Source organism: Lepisma saccharinum, chromosome 8 (assembly GCF_977018435.1).
Source record: "Lepisma saccharinum chromosome 8, izLepSacc3.1, whole genome shotgun sequence".
NCBI classification, from domain to species: domain Eukaryota; kingdom Metazoa; phylum Arthropoda; class Insecta; order Zygentoma; family Lepismatidae; genus Lepisma; species Lepisma saccharinum.
Genome location: NC_139236.1, coordinates 22631895 through 22658883, shown reverse-complemented (window position 1 = coordinate 22658883; position 26989 = coordinate 22631895). Strand labels below are relative to the sequence as shown.

The 26989-nt window shown below is 39.1% G+C and overlaps 1 protein-coding gene across 4 annotated transcripts in view; it reads right to left on the bottom strand.

Moving 5' to 3' along the window:
- fry (microtubule binding protein furry) overlaps nt 1-26989 on the bottom strand; it is a 1034138-nt gene that overhangs the window by 58394 nt on the left and 948755 nt on the right. For all 4 annotated transcript variants that reach the window (XM_083126340.1, XM_083126342.1, XM_083126341.1 and 1 more), the window contains 6 exons: nt 21208-21358; nt 16120-16330; nt 9904-10002; nt 8370-8646; nt 6842-7365; nt 3829-3996 (listed from right to left, as the gene is read on the bottom strand). In XM_083126340.1, coding sequence (XP_082982466.1) covers nt 3829-3996; nt 6842-7365; nt 8370-8646; nt 9904-10002; nt 16120-16330; nt 21208-21358 — 1430 coding nt within the window. The remainder of the gene's footprint in view (nt 1-3828; nt 3997-6841; nt 7366-8369; nt 8647-9903; nt 10003-16119; nt 16331-21207; nt 21359-26989) is intronic.

The window sequence follows — 26989 nt, the reverse complement described above, 5'->3', positions numbered from 1 at the left end:
CTACCCATATTGGATTAGAGATACGTCTCTTTCTTTTGTGTTTTTTTTATTATCGTCAGCTGCACAGCACGTCCAGCCTATGGCGGCATGCAGTTTACAGAGTTGCCATAGGTAACATACCTCAAGGCTCCGCCCAGCATTGTGTATGATCCGCCGAGTGTACTTTGAACTCAGCAAACAGTAAATACAACCGCTTGCGGTTCCCGGCGTTTCCTCACACTGTGCTGACATGTGTTTTTTTATTATTATTATTATTATTATTATTGTGCTGTCATCACTCAAACAAAACTAGTTCAGTGTCACAACGTCACAACTTATGTAATTATTTTTTTCCATGCCTCAGAACTTAGTTATTTGTGCTCGTACTTTTTGAGTTTATACGAGGCTATGACCTACAATTTTATTATTTTTTTATTCTACGTGTTTTTATATTTTTTTTCTCAACGGTGTTTGGTGCCACGATATGATATGACTCTTCTGGTGATTACAATTTTTTTTTACGGTGATGTGACTCTTCTAGTGATTGGTTTACTGTATTGGTCTTCTACAAGTTTGATATGTTAATAAATCCTAATTTTTAAATATAATCTACTCCGGCCGAGGTAGTCGACCATCACAGAGTGGTTCGATTATTTCAACAAGGGGAATGTAGAGATATGGAGACCATTAGACCGAGAAAACCTCGTCATGTTAATATTCACACTTGTTCATTTCCTGAACTTGTCCGACCAGCGAGTGATCCCAAGAATGCGCTAGCTTGTAACTTCCGTAAAACCAGGAACTGGAAAGGCAAACGCGTGGATCTAAACAGGATCTACCGCGTTTGAAAGGTTTAACAACCTTTCGAGGCCTAGAATGATAAAAGCAAGCTCCTACCCGGAGCTAGCTCTCTTTTGATTCTGACACTCATCGACGCTACATGGATAACTAGTCCGATTACTTTACAACACGTTACACTGCTAACTACGACGATGGAACACGGAGTTACCGCTGCCTAGCATGCTACAAGGCGCAAGGGATCGCTTGGCTTGGTGAACTGAGGGTCGCTGGATAGAACCTTGGAACTTTCACGATTCGGTCTGCGAGAAGCATTAGGACAAGACATCACACACATCTACCAGGTATGAACAAGCGTGAATAACCTTTTACACCAACTTTCCATATCTCTACCCTCCTACGGAGCAGGTTCAGCCATCAAACATTATTAAGCTCTACCTAAAATGTTTAAATGAAACTTCCCTGTACCTCAGAGCCCAGGTAAAACGGGCTTACAACAATATATATTACCGATATCCTACCACCAGCCAGCCATCCCCCGTGGCAGAGTGGTTAGCACATCGCACTATGATGCCAGGGGTACTGGTTCGAATCCTGGCCTGGGCATGGATGTTTGTGAGTGTCCATTCATCAATTTCATCATATCATCACTCATACCCATCTTCGCAAATTAGCCAAAAGTGGCACTTAAAGTGAAGTAAAATAAAGCAAATCAATCAATAAATCGATATCCTACTAAACTAATATAAATTCAGTCATCTTCTTCATTCGTGTGTGTAACTACATAAATAAAGAAATTTTGCTTTAGGAAAAGGAACTGCAATATCAGGTTACTCAAATTACATTTTTAAATTCATAAAAAACAAAATGGCAAAATTTTGCACTACGTACAGGATATTTATAGAAATACTGGATCAGCATAATTATTCGCAATTTTACCAAAATCGTATGCTCAGATATTGCCTGCATTATCCAATACTTGGGTGCAAATTTGTTTGTGCAGGTGGTTGGCTACACATATATTGATTAGCTACTTGCACTGCTGAAGTATGTGACAGGTTACTTTTTCATGACTCAAACTGTACATACCTTGGTTGGAACTAGTATTATTTTCTACATATCCCAAGTAACCAAAAGTGGTTGACCCAATGTTGGACCAACCATACTGAAAATGGTTTGCCAAACATAAGAACATACCGTTGGGCATGGATTCTACATTGGGCGAACGTATGGTTTTTATATTTGGTGATTGTGTGGTTTTAAGTTGGGCCAACGTACTGAAAACCAAATTATAGGCTGTTCAGCGTATATTTGACCAAATGCGATCCCTTCCCCCTGCACTCAGAATGAACTCGCCCAACCTTGGTCGGACATGTTTGTCAGTGTAGTGTGTGAGCTGTAAAAGAGTGGTTGTGTTTTCTCACTGGGCCAAAAATCCCACCCAAACTGAGCCGATTTTGGGAGGAGTACGTTGTATAACTTTTCCAAGTGTTTGCGTTTTCTCACTTGACCGAAAATGCTGCCAAAACTGAGTCGCTTTTGGGATGGTTATGTTGTAGCCCTTTACAATGTAAAGTTCAGTGTGTCAATGATCAGGAAGTAGTGTAAGAGCAAGGATTGTGACGTTAGTTTGACTTTATTCAAGAATGTGATCGGCAAGTATAAGGATTGCCAGGCCCCAGCATTCGGTTCTCGAACAAAGTGGACGAGAACACGGCCGTGCACACAAGCCACCACCAGTATGCAGGCAAAAATTCGCAGAATGGCCATGCAAGAGAATCCACCGATCCAAAGATAGATGGCGAATCATCTAAATATGTCTTTGGAAACTGTTAACCGCACCTTGAACCAGCATACTGGTGGTGGCTTATGTGCACAGCCGTGTTCTCGTCCCCTTTGTTGGAGAACCGAACGCTGCAGCCATGCAATCCTTATACTTGCCAATCACATTCTTGAATAAAGTCAAACTAACTTCACAATTCTTGCTCTTACACTACTTCCTGATCATTGGCACACTGAACTTTGCGTCATAAAGGGCTACAACAAAACCCTTCCATACGCGACTCAGTTTTGGCAGCAGTTTCGCCCAAGCGAGAAAACACAAAACACTTGGAAAATTTATACAACGTACTCCTCCCAAAAGCTGCTCAGTTTGGGCGGGATTTTCGGCCCAGTGCGAAAACACAACCACCCTTTTACAGCTCACACACTACACTGACAAACGTGCCTGACCAAGGTTGGGCAAGTTCATTCTGAGTGCAGGGGGAAGGAATCACGTTTGGTCAAACATACACTGAACAGCCTCTGTATATATATAATTTATTGTGAGGCCAAATATAAACTCTAGTACATATTATTTGTGTAAAATAAAAATAAATAAACATCATTTTCTCATTCATATGTTATCATTGATTTCAAGGTACCTTCAAGTGGTAACACAAAACACTTTCTAAGTTTACTTAGTTCTCCACCTTTGATGGAATTTAGTCTGCACATAACATTGTTTAACCACCTTCACAAGAATACCTGTAAGAATGTTCTTGTTCTGCTACAACTAAACAGACAAACAATAAGCAATGTCATTTATGGCAGGTGACAGGGACTGGTGAGTGATTACAAGTTAAAAATTGCTTCTACTTTTATTAAAAAAATATATATTTCCAGTATGTGCTGCGACTGAAATATTTGAAAAGAAACTCTGGTATATGTAACTTATTTTACACTAGAATTCACAGCATACTCTTGAAAGTCGTCTTAACAGGAGAAAGGAGTTTTTGAAACTGATTTTGACTCACTTTTCCATGGTTGGGCTAGCGTTGGCAACAAACGTTAGCCTAACGCAAGACCAACTTCAATTTGCCAATCAATGTAAAGCCAACCTTTTCCATGTAAAAACTGCAGTTGGCCCAACAGTTGTGGTTACTTGGGATTTTACATATTGATTACAAATGTACAAAAAAATAAATGAGCTTAACTTAATTGCAAATTTATACTCAGTTTCTCGAATGCACACAAATTTATACTGTCAAGGGATTATATATTTATACTCACCTCAACTAGGAAGGCCAGCATGGTTAAACTCAGATGTGCATAGGTATCATACAGGTACTTGACTACACACTTGGTCCATTGGAAGCTCTCTTTGCTGAAGGTACGTCGACTGTACAGAGTCATCACAGTTCCAAGATTTTCAAGCTTCTTGCTTTTTTCTGCACTCACCTATTTCATTTTGAAATATTAGTACAATAGTAGTACAAAAACTACTTATTACAATCATAAAAATTGTCAAACAAATTGACAAATATCTCTCTTTCATCGGAAGAGGGTTCCCACTCACTTTCTCAAAACAAATCCCTACTCTCTTTTCCCAATTTTTATAATGAGCATGTTACTAACAAATATATTTTAATAGTACATTATATCCAGGGCCTCTATAATAGCATAGTGGTAGCCCCATAATCTAGGGTCCCAGGTTTGATTTCTGATGTTTTGAATCCCACTTAAAACTGTAGGTCTAGTCCCAACTAACCTATCTGAGAATAAAGTGGAATTAGAAGAAACTTTGATAAAGTGTGACAATCTCTCCCAATGGTTCAAGTATGTCACTTCACTAGCAAATTGAACCGAGTTCTTGACCCACCACTAAAGGTCCCAGGTCCAAATTAGGGATGGCCAGATCCGGATCCTAAAATTTTTCGGATCCGGATCCTGAACTTTTAAATCCGGATCCGGATCCGTTTGGCCATCCTACATGAGCGCTTCTTTGGAGAGTAAGAATGTGTTTATAACATATTGTTACCTGCTAATATACATATATACGGATAATATACATACATACATATATATATTTGAGGGGGGTTTTGCCCCCTAAAACAGTTTTTTTGCTGAAACAAAAAAACACGTATTTCTTCCTTTGGGCCCCTCTATACACCTGCCAAGTTTCACGGAAATCGGAGGGGGACACAGGGGTCAGATCCCCACTTCAATTTGTCCTCATCTTGACATTTGAGGGGGGTTGCCCCCTAGAACAGTTTTTTAGCCAAAAGGAAAAACACGTATTTCTTCCCTTGGGCCCCTCTATACACCTGCAAAGTTTCATGGAAATCGGACGGGGACACTTAGATTTGTTAGTCTTACACTTTGTAATTATATAACACTGCATATATTATAATGTTTTATTTTAATTTTTAAAACTGTAACTGTAGACCAATTGTATAATTTTTATATAACATTCTATCTTTTTAAATGTGTTAAAGGTTTCATTCTGGAATGGAATGTCTCACATTTATGTGTTTCCATTTCCAATACATTCGAATGAATACATATTCCTTTGAATGACATTTACAAAATCACCTCTGCCATTTTATGTTAAACAAGTAAGATTATTTTTGTGCACGAGTGTGTTAGCCTATGCATAGCAAAGTATTTTAGGAACAACAATTGAGGACTAACTAATGAAAAATTTCTTTGTAATCGAAGATCATAATACCTTTTAAGGTGTGGTAATATTATAATGAGATTTAGATACAAAACTCTTGGATCCAGGTTTTCGGATCCAGATCCAGATCTGGTATTTCGGTCCCACATCCAGAATTTTTGGATCCGGATCCATTTGGCCATCCCTAGTCCAAATCCCAGCCTGGATGTTTCTTGGTAAGTGTCCTTTCATAAATTTCATCTGATCAACAGTCATCCCGGAAAAAGCTTTATCACTGAATATTATGATTAATTTACACAATTTCAAATATAAAGTAATATGTAGGTCTACTTTCAACAAATAACTTATGTAATCTAATTAGAAAATAATATATCTAAATCTTCTTCGTCAAAACCCAGATATTCATATCCAGAGCTAAATGAAGAGTCACTTGAAACCTCTTCTAAATCATAATCAGAGTCCTCATACAACAAATTGTCCTCTGTACCATCCAGTGCATTACTAATGCCACACTTCTTAAATGATTTAACTACTGTTTTCGTTTTCACAGTATTCCATGAAGCTTTGATCCATTCACAAACTTGTGAAAAATTGATCAGGGTATAAGACACACCCTGTTTCTCAGACCTATTTTTAAAGGAAAAAAGTGCATATTTTACGCCAGCAAGTATACACTAACTAACAAACTCTCTAGCCTTCTCAAACCTGAAGGTTCATGGCTGCAGCAACACAGGCCTTCCATCTGTCCTTATCTTGAGCAAGATCTATATACTCTTTTCCATCCCTACCGATTTCCTTTAGGTCTATCTCAACATTGTCCCTCCATCTTCGTCTTGGTCTTCCTACAGGTCTCTTACCATCAGGTTTCCCAACAAGAATCCTGTAAACTCCTCTTTCCTCTCCCATTCGTGCCACATGGCCTGCCCACCTAAGTCTTCTTGATTTAATTATTCTAATAATATCTGGACATGAATACAAATTATGTATTTCTAAATTATGTAACCTTCTCCACTCACCTGTCTCCTCATCCCTTTTAGGTCCAAATATTTTCCTAAGGATCTTATTTTCAAATACTCTCAATTTATGTTCTTCTTTCAACGTAAGGGACCAAGTTTCACACCCATATAATACTACAGGCAAAATTACTGTTTTGTATATTTTAACTTTTAGTTTCTTAGATATTAAACGAGAAGACAAAAGTTTATGAAGAGAGAAGTAACATGCATTTCCTGAATTAAGCCTACTTTTTATTTCCTCTTTAATATAATTTTCACTTGTTAATATTACTCCTAAGTATTTGAATTTGGAAACTGATTCAAAAAAGTTGTTATCAATAATTAGATTTTGATTATTATCTAACACTTGGTTTCAACCTATAAGCATATATTTAGTTTTCTCTTTGTTAACTTCCAAACCTATCTCTTTAGCAGTTTTGAAAAATACGCCAGCAAATATGGTAAATTTAAATAAAATGACGTTCCTACATGGAAGGTGAAACAAATCTCCAGTGCCTAATCCTAGCAAGTACATAAAACTTTGACTAAATTTTCTAGATATTTGATCATTTACAAAAAAACAGAATTTTTCATGAGGGTATGTGACTGGTAAACCCATAAGTACACTAACCTGTGCAATATTCTCAGCACTGCGAATACAGAGTGGATTGGCATCTTCGTAGTTAAACAACATGTAAGGAAGAAGTGCCGCAACATTCATAGGAAAAGCAAGGCATTGGGATGGATCTACGACAGGTACATCTAGGAAAAGGGTAAAATCAGACAGGAGATGCATCGCTGGTTCGTAAGTGTTTGGGTTAGTGCAACCCTTGAGCAAAAGAGCATGGACCCCAGGGAAGTTAGTCCACTTCAGCTGCAACTGAAGCTTCTCCACTTTGTCTCTGCAGTCAGGACGGTTTAGCGGCAACCTGCATGAAACTCTGTCTAGAAGCCGTAACCCAAGGATAAACTCGTGCTCATAATCTGATTCCAGCAGAGAAACAGCCAGCCAGAATAACTGGGCCAGGATGGTTAGTTTATCATCTTGGCTTCCCTGATCTAGTAACTTCAGGGATTGTGCAGAACGTGATCTTGAAAGGTTCGTTGAAAACTTTGCCCTTCCCTCTATGTCTGCTGTTACACGTCCTCTCAGATCTAAAAGACAAAAAGAACATACATTCACATTATCATAGTATGTACGGTTTGTATAATATAATGATTCCTTGACCCAGATCAATGATCCAAATTCTGTTAACAAAAAGGATAAAGTTAATTAAGGGGTTGATCTCACAGAAACCAAATGAGGGGTTCCAAGCACAAGTGGCAAAACTTCAGTTTTGTTTTGAAGGGGGGAAAAAAAATAGTACTATGTTTAGCTGCCTCCATGAACAAGAATTTGAAACTTAGAAGACTTTTAGCCCTGACATGTTGATCCTTCACAGTTCTAAATTATACATACCATTTCCACGAAAAGTGGAGTTATGTTACTTGTGCTCTGAACCCCTTAAATACATCGATGATAAGTAAACACCTTAGGTTTGGTTTGCCATGAACGTCTACCCAGCCAAAGACAGTAACTTCAATCAAATTTGCTGGATGCTTAAGTCATGATATATGTAGGGAGTTGTAATTTCATGGCCTACATCTTTGAACCCCAAAATCTGATGATTAAAAGTTAAAAGAGAAAAATATTTTTTAAAATATATATATACAACTAAGGTACATGAAAGTTAATAAAACACGAGAGTTTGACAACTAATTGAATTTCTTTTTCAAATTTCAAATCAATAATACACTGAAATATACAAGCAATCTCATATTTTGTTACTTCACCCCATCTCAATCAAGTGGGATTATTGAGAAATTTCATTCTTGAAATTTGTGGAATTGGAAAGTTCTCTTATCGAGACAATTATTCTTAGAATTAAGTTGCAGACTTTGAAAATGTAAAGTTGTGAGCCAGCTTCTGCATTTTATCTTCTGGCCTAAACCATTTCTTATTACATAAGTTATTCTGATGAAATACTAAATGACTGAAAATTATTTCTACATGTAAGCTTTTAGTTATTTTTCAACAATCAAATACATAAAGTACATTTCACAGCAGGCAGGTCAACTGATCACTTTTACCCCTTAGCCGTGTATGACCATCATCTTACCTTTCGATTCCGTAGATGGAGAACCACAAGCCTTCCTCATGCCATATGAAACTGAATAACTGGTGCTTCGCGTATGGCCTGGTGGACCAAACTGGGTAGGAGCCAGCTGAGCACTCACTGCGTAACCACATGGGTACCTCTTTGCACCAATATACTCTTTGTTATTAAGGTTTGGAGTGGATTTGAAAATTTCCTTCATGAAATCGAGTGGCCTAAAGTCTGACTCTAAAGAATCAACTGCAGCCTCCAGCGTGAGAAGCAACTCCGTGACATATCCCTGTGAAAAGGCATCAAATATTAATGTATAACAAAATACGGTTCATTGTACGAGGCACAGTCAAAAAGTTAGTTGTGGTAGCATGTAACAAGCAATGTATGGAATATTGACTAATATTTATTTATTTGAAAGTGCAATGCATAGCAACTTTTCTACACAATCACCAAGATTATTTAAACACTTATCATACCATAATTAACCTGTTTGGAAGAAACCATTTGTGGTCAAGATTCAATAATTATTCCATGCAAGAAAGTTAAAAGGTAATTCAGTACAATTTAATCACATCTTAATAAGTGCTCATGTGAGGTATTGGGAATACAAAGGGCAAACTCGACAACAGCATGTTTTAAGAAAAATGAGCCACATCATTAAAAATCATAAGTCAGGTATCTTCAACCCTGTTTTAGAGGGGATAGAAAGGTGAATCCACAAAATAATATGCCTCATTCTTCTTCTCCCTGGCTCTGGCTCATAGTTTCAGACAATTGAAGAAAGAAAATTTTGACAGGGTGGGGAGTTCACCCTTTGTATTATCTATGCCTCATATTAACATTCTGCTGTAAAATAGAAAAACTTGGTACTTTGCAGCATTTAAGGCTGACCACTCTGATGTGCACACATACACACTAGCCAGCATTCTCTTTGGAAGCTACAAACACCCAACACCCATCTCATCATATTCGCACGTACTTGTACTTGTACTTGTGTGTATGTGGGATGGACATATGAGAAATGCTCAATATTTCATAACTAATAGTAAACACCAATACTGAGAATAATTTGTCTTATTATATATATATATCTTCATAATCACTTGAGCCTATTTGTCCACCCTTGTGCCCATCTAAATGAACGCATTCCTAAGTAACAAGTTCCACATGCTTTACCATACATTTATTTTAGTTGTTTATACAATTTTTCAATTGCATTTACAGTTGTATAGATAAGAAAATTTTCATTACTGACAAGAATACTGTTTTCAGACAGCAATACTGAACACAACAAAACATGTTAGTTGTACAATTATATTACTGAAAACATTAAGATTACAGTTCAACAACTTAAGATAGGAGAAAAAGTTGACTACCAAAAACAGTAGAAAACATTAGAAGTACAGTTCAGCTACTGAAAACAGTAGATACAGTTGGCCTACTACAAACAGTAGATGTTTCAAAACACCCATTCATCTACAGAAAACTGTAGACAGAATTTTCAGTAGGGTCTGCACAAAACATGCACCACAATTAAGTGTACCTGCATATCCTCCCCTTGTTCAGCAACTGTTTCGACCAATCTTGATAAGATATCAGACAGCATTCGGGAAGTTATTGGCACTCGTAAAGCTCGGAAAACCTGAAGATTTAGAAAAAATAATACTGAACTGAATGTATCATTCGAATAGAGATTTTTTAAAACATAGTGGTACTCAAAATTAATTTTATCTTTTAAAAAAATGCAGAAAATACATTTTACAACAGAAATAACACATTTGACTGCATAATTGTCGCACACTGTTTCTTAATCCAATTTTTTTTTAATAATCTTTCATCCGTAAACATTGTGTCAGATAATGAAACTAACGATGGCATCAAAGAATCTTCCACAGACGATTAATTTTTTTTAAGTACAGGGTGAGTCATAAGTCTCCATACAAATGGTGAAAACGATGACTAATGTTTATTTTTCCTTTTCAGGAAAGTGAACCAATGAAAAAGAGATGCCACTAACGAAGGAAGAAGGAATTGACATCATTCTGTTGGCTGGGAGTGGTACGACCCATCATGTAGCACATACACGCAATCCAACCCACAGAACGCAGAAAACCCATGACACCATGGCCAAACTTCGTCACCGACGAAAGCAGGCCTGGAAGACCAAAGACAGCAACAGATGAACTTGTCCTTCTGAATTTCTTGATAAGTTTGGCCACGGTGTCATGGGTTATCTGCATTGTGTGTGTTGCATTGCATGTACGTGCTACATGACGGGTGGTACCACTCCCAGCCAACAGAACGATGTCAATCCGTTCCTCCTTCGTTAGTGCATCTCTTTTTAATTGGTTCACCTGCCTGAAAAGGAAAAATAAACATTAGTCACCATTTTCACCATTTGTATGGAGACTTATGACTCACCCTGTACATACTTCACAATACTTGAGTAAATTTTGTCAAGTGTAATATTTCGACTATAATGCACAAAATCAATAACAACTAATGTGTTAACTTACTCTTTCAGATGGGAAAAATGTTAACTAAACTGTAGAGTTGGACCAGTGATTTTTCCACACACCTCAACATTACATTGAATCTTATCATGGTAACACTATTAAGCCTTGTTTCCATGTCTAATAATACATTTAATATGCTGACCATGGCAAAATTTATTGTAATTTATTGTACACTATAAACGTAACAAACATTTCCACACTCTAACAGGGTCTTCTTCAGAGTTCAGACAAAGATCCACAATAAATTCACAAAGAATTTTATTTATACATTATTTAATAATATTACATTTATAATGTCATATTTTACAATACATTTTGCCTTGGTCAGCATTTTTAGTGTAATTTTATCATGTATTCATGTTGATGCAGGTGTGACTTACTCACGTAGTATAAACTATCAGTACAATATAAAAAGATTTTATAAAATACTTAAAAGTACTTACGTTGGTGAGTATGTGATTTACGTGAAACTACGTTTCGGGATATAATTAATCCCTTCATCAGGTAGACATACTATGCCAATTTAATTATGACATTGGCTGCGTCAAACAAGGCGTGGATCAAGAGGTATGGTAAAAATAGGTAAAAAGGTTAAAAATGACTTAAGGCTGCTGAATGCGTAATTGTTTCAGAAGATCAGCCTTTCCTCCTATTACTAAAACGTCATCGACATATCTCCTGAAATATTTAATACTTCCTACCATTTGATCTAGGGCAGTTTTTTTTCTATGAAGTGCATAATACCCCCGATGTGATCCCCGAAATAGGGTTGACCATGGCTAATTCCTCTTTTTGGATGTATACTTCTTCGTTCAAACTGAAATAGTTAAATCTTGTACATAAGTCAAACCACGGTACATATTCCCAGACTACAACTATATCCACTCCTTTTTCTCTAAGCCATCTGAATAAGCAGTTCGCCGCTTTGTCTCTAGGGACGCTGGGATAGAGATTTACCATGTCAAATAATGAGTTTTAAAGTATTTTTGAAGTATTAAATATTTCGGAAGATGTGTCCATGACGTTTTAGTAATAGGGGGAAAGACTGATCTTCTGAAACTATTTGACAAACTGGGAAGACAAGATGTCCGAATTAATTTCACAAAGGAAGAAATGGTAATGGTAGATCTAAAAATCATCAAAACCGGAACAAAAATTAGAACCGGGGTTTTTCATAAAACCCTCGCCGGAGATCTATACATCCATAGCAAGTCAGAACATGCCAAAAGAACAAAACATAACATTTTTCTTAACTTTTTCATCCGGGGAATATGACTATGCAGTCATAAGAGGGAGAGAGAAAAAGAAGAAGAATGGATATAAAGAGGAAAACTTGAATAAGATACGTAGGAAAGCATATAAAATATGCAAAAAAGATGGGGGAGATTGGGAAAGAATGAATAATAACAAAGGAGGAAAGATGCAGGATAACAAAACCAACTCTGAGAATAAGAAACACAAATACATCGGTATTCCGTATTTTAAAGGAATTTCAGAAAACATAGAAAGAGTAGCCAAAGAATACGGCGTAAAATTCTGGATGAGGGCACCACAAAGCTTTGAGAAATATTTCACACAATATAAAAAGGATGAAAAAGAAAGGAAAATCAAAACTGAAGATGAAAAAGGGGTTACAGTATTACATGTTCCTGTAATAAATAATATATAAGTCAAACTGGCCAGAGCATGAAAATTAGGTGGGGGGGGGGGACATGACAAAGATATAAAAGAAGGAACACCAAGAACCGGACTTTCAGAACACATAATTGAAGAAGAGCATGAAATTCAGAAGCGGGAAATTAGGAGAGTTGATCATAAACCATTAAGTAGAAATGTTTACGAGGCAGCTTATAGCTGCAAAGGGCGGGATAATAAATTAAAATAGAGAATATGGGCATTGACGAAAAGTGGATAAAAATGTTCAAAAGGTGGCACACAACAAGGGAAAAAATCGGCTTGCAAGTCACCTAGCCTGTGGTTAACGCGTCTCGTGAAATAATAGATTTTGAGTTAGATATGACGTAACCCAACGGAAGTAAAGGGGATGGAAAGGAAGTAAGAGGGGAAATGCACTGCACCGCACAACTTCCGACATTGCATGAGAGGCCTCCACAGTATAGTGTACAGCGTCTATCGATCCACTCCTGATAAAGTGGTTTTTAACATGTTCCGAGTATAATTGTTTTAGTGTTTTCATGGATACACTTCAGGATTTTAACGTAATGGTAGGAATAAGGCACTATTACGCGTTCAGCAGCCTTAAGTCATTTTTTAACCTTTTTACCTATATTTACCATACCTCTTGATCCACGCCTTGTCTGATGCAGCCAATGTCATCATTAAATTGGCATAGTATGTCTACCTGATGAAGGGATTAGTTATATCCCGAAACGTAGTTTCACGTAAATCACATACTCACCAACGTAAGTACTTTTAAGTATTTTATAAAATCTTTTTATATTGTACTGATAGTTTATCATGTATTCATGAGCATTCTTGCTCAGTAATACAGGCATAGTTTTTTTAAAGCTTCAAATAACGGTTGCTCCTTACTTTTCTGCAGAAAAATTTGGCATAAAATCTGAGATGATTTTACAATTAAAAACAGAAAAAATATGCCTGCCCCTCAATAAAAAAATATTTCACTTTACGTTTAATTTCTGCACCATTTGGCTAATTGTAATACCACTGTTGTGTCCTCCCATGTTTGAAGATCCATCAAAGCCGAAATCACCAAATTGTTCATATTCAGTTTTCAAAATGTTCTCTGTTACAGCTTCAGCAGTCATGTAATATATCGGCAAGAAACAAAGGCAGTCTTCTCTAACACAGCTGGATCGCGAAAAAAAATAATGCACAGCAAAAACTGTTTCCAACACATCTGAAGTTTTGCTTCCGAACATGGTAAAATGCTGATTTATGCCAGAATTAACATTTCTTTGTCTTCAGTTTCTCTTCCAAAATCTTCCCAAGCTTCCAACTTTGCTTGTTTTACTGCCTCCTTGGCACTATTTCTTTTTTGTACATATTCATTCCAGTTATTTTCTGATTTATTTCTGATATACTTTTTCCAAACTTCTTTTTTCTTTTTAACTTCCTCTTTAACAGCATTGCCCCACCATTTTGTTCTTTTCTTTTGACCTCCTATTGTGGTAAGTTCGCACACCTCTTCTGCTTTCTAAAGCAGAGTTGTTCTTAACATATTCCATCTCTTTTCCAATGTATTTTCCCCATTAATTTCTTCTTCTCTGCTGCTCAATTCTTCTGTCATTCTTCTTTCAAATTCTAATCTTTTCTCTGGGATTCGTAGTTGGGCTACTTTTATTTTTGTATATCTTTCTGTTTTCTGCCTTCTTGGTTCTTTAAATCCTGTCTTCATGATGAGTAGTCTATGTTCAGTGCTTAGCTCTGCACTTCTATATACCCTAACATCCTGTACTGCATATCTCATTGTCCTAGTGTATGTAAAGTAATCTATTGTACTTCTGGCTCCTCTATTTCCAGCTCCAAAAGTTATTTTATGAATCTGCTTATGAGGAAAAAATGTGTTATCTATGAGCAAGTTGTTATCTATACAAAAGTTTATCATTCGTTTTCCATTTGTATTTACTGTTCTTTCAGCTCCATGTCTTCCCATACTCCCATATCCTCTTTCTTCTTCATTTCCTATCCTACCATTCCAATCTCCCATTATCACAATATCCCTTGTAATATCCCTGGCTTTATCCACTGTCTCTTGGAGATTTGTGTAAAACTGGTCTTTTACAAATTCTTCTGCATCTTGGGTTGGGGCATATACTTGTATAAGTGCTACTTTTTCTTCTAGATCTAAATTTACTCTTATTAATCTGGAGCTCACTGGTTCCCAGTCTATCACTTTTGCTCTGTTGTTTGCTTCTAAAATAATTCATACTCCTTCCTTAGCCACACCTTCACACCCACAAGCCAAAAATCTCATTTTATCTAGTGTAAACCGAAACATTTCAGGAGGGGAAGGCTCAGGGGGCTTGAGCCCTCCCCTCTGCATATGTGCCTGTGCCAATACCAAATTATTCAATTAGGACCTTTCCTTTCCATGTCATAGCAGCAAAATAAGTATAAAATCCCCTTTGAAATGTGAACAATCTTTTCATGTGGATCAAGTACATGATGATGTACTTGGATCAAGGAAAATGTTATTCTTGTAATGAATGGTATAAAACACAACCAAATAATATAGTTGTGACTCATATGAGAATGTCACAAGGCATTCCCTAAGTAGGCCACTCACCCAAGAATTTCTTTCAAATGAAATTCCCTGATAACAAAAATTTATAAGTAATTCTATTTTCATCTTACAGGCAAAACAACCACTGTTGTCAAAAGAGCATAGTTCAAAATTTATTTACATTACATGTTCAAAGTCTGTTCAACACTTCCCTTGTTCAAATCACATGTTGTCAAAAACTAGAGGCAGTGTTTCACTGTCCTTGGTGCTTGTTTAAAGATTTCTTGCTTTAAAAAGTGTCAAGTGAAATTAAGCTTCGCCACTGCACCAGAGTTTGTCGAGCATCTCGGTTTTGCTGTTCTATCAAGCTGGAAAAATTGCTTACGAAGAACTAGTTTCTGTTTTGCAACGTTTGTCATTGCCTGACGCACCTGGGTTTTATATGGTAAATCTTGTCGCAAAGTAGGCCACACTGTTATCATCGACATGTTAGTCTCAACTGATAATTTCTATAAAGATTTCTTTCGTGGGCTGTCGACGACAGCTTGACACACTTCTGCATCACGAGCTGGTGTTCTGACTGTTGGCTACATACAAGTTTAGGGTTACCTTTAACATTACCTGTCTCATTAAACTGCTTCACATATCCAATTGATTTTGGATCTGATGTGCATGCACAAGTTCCATGTTGGTTCTTTCGTTCCACTGTGATTGCTGACTTGGACTCAATGAACAAGACCATGACATTCTTTTTCTGTTCAACAGACAACTTACAGTCTGCCATTGTTATCTCTTCCTGATGGTGTCAGATCAAAACATGTAACAAAAAATTTTGTTAAAAAAAATGATTTATGCTCTTTCAACAAATGTAGTCATTTTGCCTGTGGAATGAAAATAAAAATGAATTATGAATTTTTGTTATTGAGGCATTTCATTTGTAAGACCCTATATTTGGCAGTATCCACAGCCATAAAATCAGCACACAAATTTCGTGGCCAACGTAAGCAATGTAGTACATTACATAACATTTACCAACCTGTAATGACCTCCCTGCATAGTGCCTAGATGAGCAAGATAAGCCCAGTTGCAGAGCGGTTTGTGCCCACCGCTCATTAATAAGTGCATGTGGAAGAGATTCACGAAATACTTGGAGCACGTGCTGCAGAAACTCGTCCAGCTGTTCTGCACTTCTTATGATCCACACCTTGGCTGTAATGTCCTCATAATTCCATAGTGGTTGATTTTGCCTGAATAGAAAAATGAAATTTTCAGAATACATCTTTAAAAATTATTTATATTACATTCTAAAACTGAAACTAAACTGCAGGATGTAATAACAACTGAATGAACGACATTGTTGCTGATAAGTGCCTTTCTAAATGCCAAAATATTTCACTCTAATCAGTGCTCAAAGTAGGGGTGGGGGGATGCCACAGGATGGAATCCCCTCAGCTATGAAAATTTATGCAAAGCATCTTCCAGCTGACCCATTGTCCCCATGTTAAAACATAGGACCATCCCACCAGCTAGCCCCAAGGCTCAAGCACACATCTCAACAGCTAACAATTTGCACTTCGAGCAATGATTCTAATATAGAACATCTGTAACTGTAAACTTAGAATATCTGTGTGTACTGTACATGGACGTCCGGAAGGGGGGCAAGGGGGGCACCCCCCTGGAAAATGAATGTTCACCTAAATATTATATATTTTACACATCATTTCATTTCAGCTGAAGTAATTTATGTTAATTATTATAAATGCGTTTAAGGAACATGATAATTTCAGACTGAAATTGTTTATTGAACAGTTATAGAGCCAAGAATACACCAGTCTATATCCAAGAAGACTTCACACGCCGAAAGTGGATGGTATGTTCCGAACTCAAACCGCGAAGCAAAGGCATGGTCAACATGCTAAATTGCAATATAACAACAAGTTACTCATAAATGGAAAACCATATACGTTGGAAGAACTGAAATCCCCTAACAACGTCTCGTCAAAACCACTTCCAGCAAGTTCCAGAAACGAACAAGTAAATTTGGCAACAACTTTGAACAAAGGACCCCAATCGTCTCCAGGAAAGAAGGAAGTCGTCGACCTCGGCGGAAACAGCAGGACTCCCCCCACCCCCTTCACACAGTGGACAATCGCCAGCGTCTGGAACTGCATCTGATAGAACGTGGACGTCCAAAACCCCCAGGACATGAGTTTCGGAAAGTGTATGCAGCTTCTATGGAAGGATGAAGACGATGGCCGAATCTCGGAAGCAAGTTACAAATCCCCACCCCGTCCCAAATCCCACCCCTCCCCCAAGTGACGTGGTAGCAGTGACAGCAACAGAGGAAGAATGTCAGCCCGGGGGCAACTCCCACAAACATAAACACGTAAGTTCTCAGACAAAAATATTTAGCATAGTGTACCAAAATGTTTTCGGGTTGTGTACCAAATGCAAGTATTCTCTCAGAACATATTATCTAACAATTACAGCATCGTAGCAATTACAGAGACTTGGCTTATGAAAACCATCTAAGCATGGAACTTTTTGATGATCGCTGTAACGTGTTCCGATCTAACACGAACAAGACTGACTCTGGGAAAAATCTGGGCAGGGGTGCTCTTCTGGCAATTCATAACAAATACGCAGCGACGCTCATAGGCAAATTTAATGATGAGCCTAACGTTGACTCATTGCTTGTGAAAATTGTAATTCATGGACTGCCCACCTTTTACATCTGTATTGTTTACTTTACTCCATGCTGTAATGACAAGTCTTACAACTTATTTTATATTTTCTTGAAAGTCATTGTAGACCCGCACATAACATTCTCCTCATAGGGGATTTCAATATCCCTTGCATAACAAGCAACGAATACAACCTTGTTAATGCCACTCCTGTATGTCGCGACTTATACGATCATATGGGCTTCTTTCAATTATGCAGCTTAAATAACATTCAAAATAGTAACGGTAAAACTCTAGATCTTGTGCAGTTTACATGAGAAACTCAGCCACTCATGCCCGAGGATAAGCATCATCCTTGTCTCGTAATTGAAATAAAGCACACAAAAAGGACACAAAGTAATCTTCCACTGAACAACCTCTCATACAATCTCAAAAAAGCTGACTTTGACAAACTATACAACAAACTATCGGTTGTTAACTGGGATACACTAAAACTATGTGATAACGTAAACAAAATGACAGATATGTTTTACAATATAATATATGAAGCATTTGACGCATGCATTCCCTTAAGATGCCTAACCCCTCCTAAATATCCATGCTGGTTTACCGCCAATATAATTAGAAAAATGAAAGCAAAGGCTCACCACCACCAAAAATGGAAACAAAACGTAGGTAACCCAGTTAACCATGCCAACAAATTTAAAGAACTCCGAAAAGCAATGAAAAAAGAAATATCAGCCGCCCATAATAATTACTTGTTCGACATCGAAAGCAATATTCAAAGTGACCGATCACTTTTCTGGTCACACGTAAATCGCAACAGGCAAAATAAAGTGTTTCCAGTTTCTTCAAACAGTGCACCCATACTAAACCTGAATACAGTCGTTGATGAATTTGCAAAATACTTTCAATCTGTGTACGCAAACAATACACCAAAGTACAACCTGAAATCATGGCGGGCTACACAGAGTGCAAACTGTTAAATTCACTCAACATTCAGATGATCAGTATGTTTGAAATTGAAGCAGCTGTAAAAAATGCACAAGCTTGACGATCGAAGGACAGTCCATGACCTGCTGCTGCTCTGGAAAATATATAATGGGAAACTTCGCTCTCCTCTTTGGATCTCACAATTTAAATTACGCATTCCTAACAATAAGACGTGACCCAATCATCATTTATATTACGCATTCCTAACAATAAGACGTGACCCAATCATCAAACCTTTTTTGTGAATAGAGCGCGAACAAACATTGTCAAGAAATCTGGAGAATGAGTGTTCTCTACAATGCCTTAGAAAAGTGTAACAAAAATATTGATTTGTTCTCTATGCCATATATATAATTTAAAAACAGTGTAATGAAAACAATATCAAATAACGGTCACTGAAGCATGCATGAAAACCTGTATCTCTGAACTCTCTAGCTGGGTGCCAGCCTGCTGAGTTCATTAATGTAAATAAATAAATATACAACTTATTAAGCGGGCATCACTATTATGAGGAAAAATATGCCTTCTTTGCCCCACAGAAAAACATTACCTTTTATGCTCCTCGCTGGAAAAAATCCTCCAGATGTCCATGCCTGTGTACCGCAATTTCTATAGTGATGCAATACAGTCTGTCTATAGTGTCACTTATCATTTCAATGAATTAATGACAAATCTTTTCTTTTTTTTAAGAGATCTGATAAAATGTACTCTATAGAAGAGAGAATAGCCATTGTTTGTCCTCATCTGCGTGCAATGACGTATGAACAGGTGTGGATGGACTTCACTCGGAAATTCAGAAAACCAGGCCCCACCAGGTTGACTATTAAGAACCTGGGCAACAAATTCAAGTGAATAGGTAGTGTTGAGGATGAAGAACGTCCTGGTAGGCCAGCCATAACACCACAAATTGTAAAAAATGTACAGGACGCGATCACACGTAGCCCCACCGCATCGACCACGTGACTCAGTATCCATAATCCCAGCATCTACCAACTATGGTTCATAGCACGGTGGATTGGGGCACACCAAGCTTCTTACTATGCACCAACAGGATGGGGGCACCACCCCATCTTGCCATCATCATTCGTGATCACCTAAACGAAGTTTTCACCGATAGATGGATTGGTCGTGTCTCGCAATGGGGAGTTTGCCCCCCCCCCCCTTCTCGATCTGACCCCATTACACTTTTTCATTTGAGGGTTTATCAAGTCTAAGGTGTACGGGGCGAGGATCCACAGCATAGCCCAGTTGAAACAACGCATTACGGCCGCAGTTGCTGAGATTACACCAGCTACGTTGGAGAAGGTGTTTCGGACTGTGGTGGATTGTTGGCATATGTGCCTAGACTTGAGGGGTGGTAACATTGAGTTATACTGATTTTGTGTCCTACTGTGATATATGTTTCTGTACATATTGAATTTTGTACCATAAATCCTGCAGAAATGTTAAGTGACTTTATAGACACCCTGTACTGATGTTTTGCATCTTGATTGATTGATTTGCTTTCTTTTACTTCGCCTCTTGTGCCACTTTTGGCTAATTTGCAAAGATGGGGATGAGTGATGAAATTGATGAATGGACACTCACAAACATCCATGCCCAGGCTAGGATTCAAACCCAGGACCCCTGGCGTCGTAGTGCAATGTGCTAACTACTCTGCCACGGGGGATGGTGGTTTGCATTTTGAATATTGTATGTGTTCACATGAGGGCTGCAAATCAATTAACCGGAAAAATGAACAGAGCTCGAAGTAGGGGGAATGTAGTAGGATGTTATACCTCAGTTAAAAAAAAAAAATAATCAATAAGCGTGCTCCAGCTAGCATAATTAGCATAAGTATCCACCTATCCACTGAAATATCTCTATGTTGATCCATAAAGGCATCCTCAAACTCAAACATACATTCCCCAGCTAGGAATGTCCACTTTGAGCACTGGATATGAAGATACATTCTTTCCTTTTTTTCTTTTGCATGAAGCATTGGAGGCATAATGACAAACTTACATTAATATTACTATTGAATACAGGAGATGCACTACATAGAAATTTCAGAGAAAAAATGCAGGCTCAATCAGGACTCGAACCTGGGTCCCTGGCATACTGCACCATTGTTCTACAAACTGCGCTATACCGAGTCAACCTACATTCTCATTGCAATTAGCCAAAGATATTAAATAAGAAAAATACAAATACAAGAACCTAGTGTTATGCAAGTCAAAATATCTATATACGTGACATAAAACTAGCACATTAGGTAATCAAAGAATAATAATTAGGTAATCAGTATTTTGAATTTATTAGGAAGTGTGTGCTAACGTGGCCTACATGGAAGAATGTAAGAGAAAGCACATGTAAATTAATAGAAGAGAGGATCAGAACTACTGCTCTTATATTGGAGTTAAGCTGAAAACATGTTTGTCAAAATATAAACTTATCCTACAACTTACTTGGATGCAAGGAAGTCGATGAGTGACTTTATGACATCCTGGATGGGCATATTCCGCCCAGGTTGTGGACCTTTCCATGTTGCGCCGCCCTCTGGAGTTACTATCACTGGTGGAGGTTGTGGAAATGCAGGTCCAGAAGAAGTGTTGCTGTCTGCAGATGAAGTAAGAGAAAAATATTTGTTGCAAGCTTTACTTTAATTCCGCCACCTAGAACAATCTCGGTTCATAAACGCTTGGATGAAAGATGACCTGATTTTTCCATGATTTTCCATTGTTAAGTATTTATTATTTCTAAATTTTACTCCAGTTTTAATCTTTCTTTATCTCTGATAAAGAATGCAGGTGGGTTTCAGAATTTTGAACAACTTTAGAGGTACATGTATACACAATAGTCTTTTAACATTTGTAAATACTGAATGTCAAAAGTTACAGGGTGTTTCACTCGCTCTTGGCCTCTGATTTTCACTTATAAAAATAAAACTTTTGGTCATAATGTAATCATTAATTGAATTAAAAGTTTTGGGTGCATCTGCACTTAAGACCATATTGTCCTTTTATGTATAGAGGGAAATATCCCCTTATCTAAAATTCTGACAGAAACAGTTAAAATAAGGGGTGTAAAAAGCCCCTTGGGAAAAATTAAAAGTCCAAGGTTGTAAATAGACCTGCACTAAACATGCACAACACATTAAAAAGTCCTCACAGACAGTGGAAGAGACCAGCTCTTTGCAAAAATCTAAAATACATTTGATAAAATACTGTTGTCATCATCCAACAGGGATGACAAACAGCTGGGAAGATTAAAAGTTTGTCTGAGGATAGCAAAGTCGGCACATTCTACAAGTACATGTTGAATACTTAAAACTACATTACACACACGACACAATGGAGGGTCCTGCCCTTATAGCAAGTCAGCATAGGATACACGGCCGTGTCCAATATGCATCCGGGTTATAAGAACTTCCTCTCGCCAAGAGGGATGGGACGAGGAATGCGAAGCACCTATGGTGGGCTTAATAGTGTGGAGCTTGTTCACTGTCACCACATTCCTCTCTTTCTGCCAATTGTTAAGAAGGCTATAACGAAACACATTCTGCAGGTGGCAGAAGGTGGACGAGAACGTCGCCATCTGTATCAGGAGACTTGGCGGCAGCATCTGCTGCCCACATGACTAGGGAACCATCAGAAGTGGACATCAGAACTGGCAGATAAGGATACAAGCTGTCGGAAGATGCGTTGCACTACTGGATGCTGGGAATTCGGCAAATCCAGTGTCTGCAACACGCCGGTCGAAAAATTTGCAGACAAGGACGTTCTTCAGGCCATTGACGTCAGCAAAGTCCAGTGCCTTCAGGATGGCACACAACTCTGCTATATAGATGGAAGGCAGAATGTAGGGAGTAACTGCAACTTTGAGAGTCTAGGATGAAGGTGCATCCCAACTGATTCGACTGTCTTGGCAACCACCAGTGTTACTGCTTTTGGAAGAGCAATCATAGAAAAATCGATAGAAGGTGCAGGAAGCTCCAAGGTTGGGAGAGGTGGAATGAACGGAGAAACGCCAGAAGATCACTGTCAACACCAAGTGCTGACGGAATCTCATCTGCACGCACACTGAATGGTCTAGTTGCTTGAGGATGTAGCTGGTACAAAGGCAGCCTTCTCTCATCGGAAACGGTTAGATAGGGCAGATGCGAGGGCATCGAGCGACGATGGAGAAAGTAATTTACAATAAGCTGCTGTCTTCGCAGAGACAGTGACGGGTCAGATGCAGCAACATACAAACTGTGCAGCAACATACAAACTGTCAATGAGACTGGTATGGAAGGTGCCAAAACACACACAAATACCAGAATGATGCACTGTGTCTAGGATGAGAAGCTGCAAAGGACGGGCAGAGAAATATACAATGCATCCATAATCGAGCTTCGACCTGATGAGTGAACAGTATAGGTGTAACAGTACCATTCTATCAGCACCCCATGATGCATGAGCTAAAACGCGTAGAAGGTTGAGAACCCTCAGACAAGATAACTTTAACTGGCGAAAGTGAGGTTCACATGTTAATTTCTTGTCAAAAATCAGGCCGAGAAATCAGACTTCATTCACGAAACGCAGGGACGTTTTTCCCATGTACAGCTCAGGGTCAAAGTGGTATGTATGTTGATGACAAAAGTGGACGGACACGGATTTCTCAGGAAAAGCTGAAACTAGTTTGGGAGGACCATTCCCAAACAGTTTGGAGCTGACGGGAAGCTGACGCGAGATTCCGCGAGCGACAGAATTTCATGAGGTCGTCCACATAGAAGAGACCATGTATAGGGGAAAGAATGTTTGCCATAACACTGTTCACTGCTATGGCAAACAGAGTCACACTAAGTACACTGCCCTGTGAGACACCGTTCATGATGATCTGAAAAGGAGTTCCGAACATGTATGCGGAAAGCACGATCGGATAAAAAGTTCTGAATACAGTACGCCATATGGCCATGAACACTCCAAGAAGGGAGCTGCTTGATTATGCCAAAATGTTACGTTGTGTCATAGGCTTGTTAAAGGTCAAAGAACACTGCTTAGTAAATGTTAATTCTTCAAAAAAGCATCCTGAATGTGAGTTTCCAGCTGAACCAGATGGTCCAGCGTGAAACGGTTGGAGCGCGAACCATTGAAAATTGCTTATCAAAGAGTTTATCTCCAAAAACCAGGCAAGATGCTTGTTGACCATGCGCTACTTCAACTTGCACACACAGCTAGTTAAAGCAAAAGGCTTGTAACTTGAGAATGTGGTGCGTTCTTTACCTGATTTCAGGATGAGAACAATAAAAGCCTCTTTCCAGAAGGAGGGGAAAGGGTCCTCCAACCAAAGCCTGTTGAACACCGTGAGAAGGAAATCTTGTCCACTCCGGGACAATCTTGAAGCGCCTGATAGAACTCCCATTCGGTGAATGCAGAGTTGTACGGCTCGGTGTTATGACTTCGAGAAACTAGAGGATGTCGTTCTAGACGATCATTCTCACGGCGAAAACGTGGTTCATAATTTTTTGAGCTCGAATCATCAGAAAACTGAGTGGCCAAGATATTTGCTATGTCTATGGAATCGGAATCAGTGTACAACGTCCCGTCGTGCTCTACTGCACTCAGGGGAGAAGATGTAACCCCCTGGATGCGACGCACTTTAGTCCAAATGCTTTCGATGAAGCCTGCATCATCAGAGAAGACACGTATTGGACCCAGCACACTTTCTTACTGGCCTGAGGATGGACTGAAAAATGTGGGAGTTTCATCATACAGCAACGTTAAACCTGACGCCTCACGGAATTGATCTACAATTTGACCCCGGGGCTCTGTACGAACGGAGCCCCACAAACGATGACAAGAATTGAAGTCGCCCAAAAGAGCCACAGGAGATGGACGATGTTCGAAAACGGAAACGAGGTTCTCAGAAGAAAATCGCTCCTCTCTCGTCATGTATATACAACACACACTTATGGGCTGTGGTAGATGAACACGCACAGCAACAGTTTGGAGGGGTGGTGGTGAGATAGAGTGGAATCGAGTGGATGGAGTCTCGAACACCAATTGCTACACAACCGTGAGCATGACGACCCTCAGGAAGCTTGGCCGTGCGGTAAACTGTATATCCACTCAGTATTGCTGGTTCGTTTGGGCGAAAATGTGTCCCTTGGAGACGAAGGAGGGCAGGGTAAAATTCAGATATCAACAGCTGAAGTTCTTCCAGATTGGTGCGGAAACCGTTAAGGTTCCATTTCAGATGAGAAGCCATAGCTGTAAGGATTATAGTTACCTTTAAAGGCGTACTTTATTCTTAATCCCTATCACCTTCATGAATTCATCATCCGCGGCTTCGTTCTCTATCGTGTCCTCGGGTAGGGACACAGAGGGCAAAGGGGTGGAGAAGGGAAGTGGTGGTAGGTGCATTTAGCGCCTGCCGCCCTGACTGGAGAGCTGTTAGACTTCAGAAAGTGTTCTCTTGTGTATTTCACAGCTGAATGTTTCTTCGCTGTAGACCAAATAGCGGCCACAGGCTGGCTTGACATAGCACAAGAGACATCAGGCATAGTGTTCTTTGTGTCGCTGGTCTGGATGCCTACACTGCAGTGTGTAACAGTATTTTCAGCAGCAGTAGAGAAGGGCACAAGTAGAGTAGTGCGGACACTCTAACGGAGATGACGTTTCGCTTCGCTAGCAGAGATTTTCTCTGTGACGACCAACTCTCTTGATCTTCTTTTTCTCCTGGAAAGTGGGACAGTCACGATGCCAGACTGGATGCTCGCCTTTACAGTTAGCACATTTGGGCCCAGATGGACAGAGCTCTGTGTCATGATCGGGCTCACTGTACTTGCCACAGATGGCAGTGGCGGCTTTGCAGAAAGGCTGGGTATGCCCAAAATGCTGGCATTTAAAGCACAGCATCGGGTTGGGTATGTACGGCTGGACTATAAGGTTGTAATATCCAGCTCGTACTTTACTGGGGAGAGTGGTCGTACTGAACGTAAGAATTAGAGAAGTGGTTGGAATAAGTTCTCCGGACTTTCTGGTCTTTATGCGCTGCACAGCTGTTACATGTTGTTCTGAGAGTGTTTCAAGGATCCTTTCCTCGTCCCCAGCATTTAGCAGATCCGAGTGGCGAATCACACCTTCACAACTGTTCAGTTGACGGTGGGGTTCAACTTGAACAGATAAATCGCCAAAATATCTTAGCTTCAAAAGGTTGTTAGTCTGGCGATCTGTGCTGGTCTGGATAAGTGTTGGAAAGTAACATTTACTTTCTTCAGATAATAAGTATTGAAATTGATAGTTACTTTACATTTACCTTTCTGTACATACTACCATAGGAGTAACTTAGGTTTATTAAAATTTACAAATTTGTTTTTGTTAACCTCCTGGGATCTAAGGTAAATCTTCTTAGTGTGTTGCCTAACTATTGAAAAGTTGCTATTGAAGTTGCCTTATTGCCGTAGAGTTAGGTAACAAACATAACGCACTGCAGGGAAGGCAGCATTTCAGGATCTAGTTGTCCCATTTTTATTGCCGGTGGCTGTACATGCACAGCATGTCTCTCTAATAACTCCAAGGTAACGGCGTCGATGCACGAATCCCGACAAGCCTCTATGCACAAAATGAATGATAGGCAAGATGCTTTTCGAAATAGGACCGGAAAAAATAAAACAGTAAACAACTAAGTGCCGTCTGCGAGGTGACGGAGTTCTGATCTTTCTTCACCTGTAATTTGAAAACTTTGGACGAACTTCTCCTTCGAAATTCCCCCCCACCCATTCTCCCGGAAGGTGCCTCCGGAACAGCGATCCTCCAATCCTTCCCAGCTTAGAGGGCATGTACCAAAGCACACGCTCGCTTCGCCAGTTCCTTCCCTCAGTGTGAGTAAATCCCCAGCAAAGCGGGTGAGTGAGGTTTCGTGTCAACTAGGGAGGACGGAATTGAAAACTACCTCTTTCCATGGAGTCTTTGTTTAGCTGCTCATTCACACATAAGTGCTTGGAAAGATTCGCTTTCCCTCTAGGGGGTCCACAACATACAAAGTCGACAGTATCAAAGTTCCTCGTTCGCTTCTCTAAACTAGTCTTGGAGATACACTCTACAACCTTTCACTTCCACCTAGAGTAGTGATTTATCCCCAAAAGAGCGCCTTAAAATGTGTCTCAAACGGCCATTATATGATCATTTTGACTCCAAATTTCTACATACACCCACCAAAATGTCTCCCCTCCAGACAGAAAATTACGGACAACTCCTACTGCTC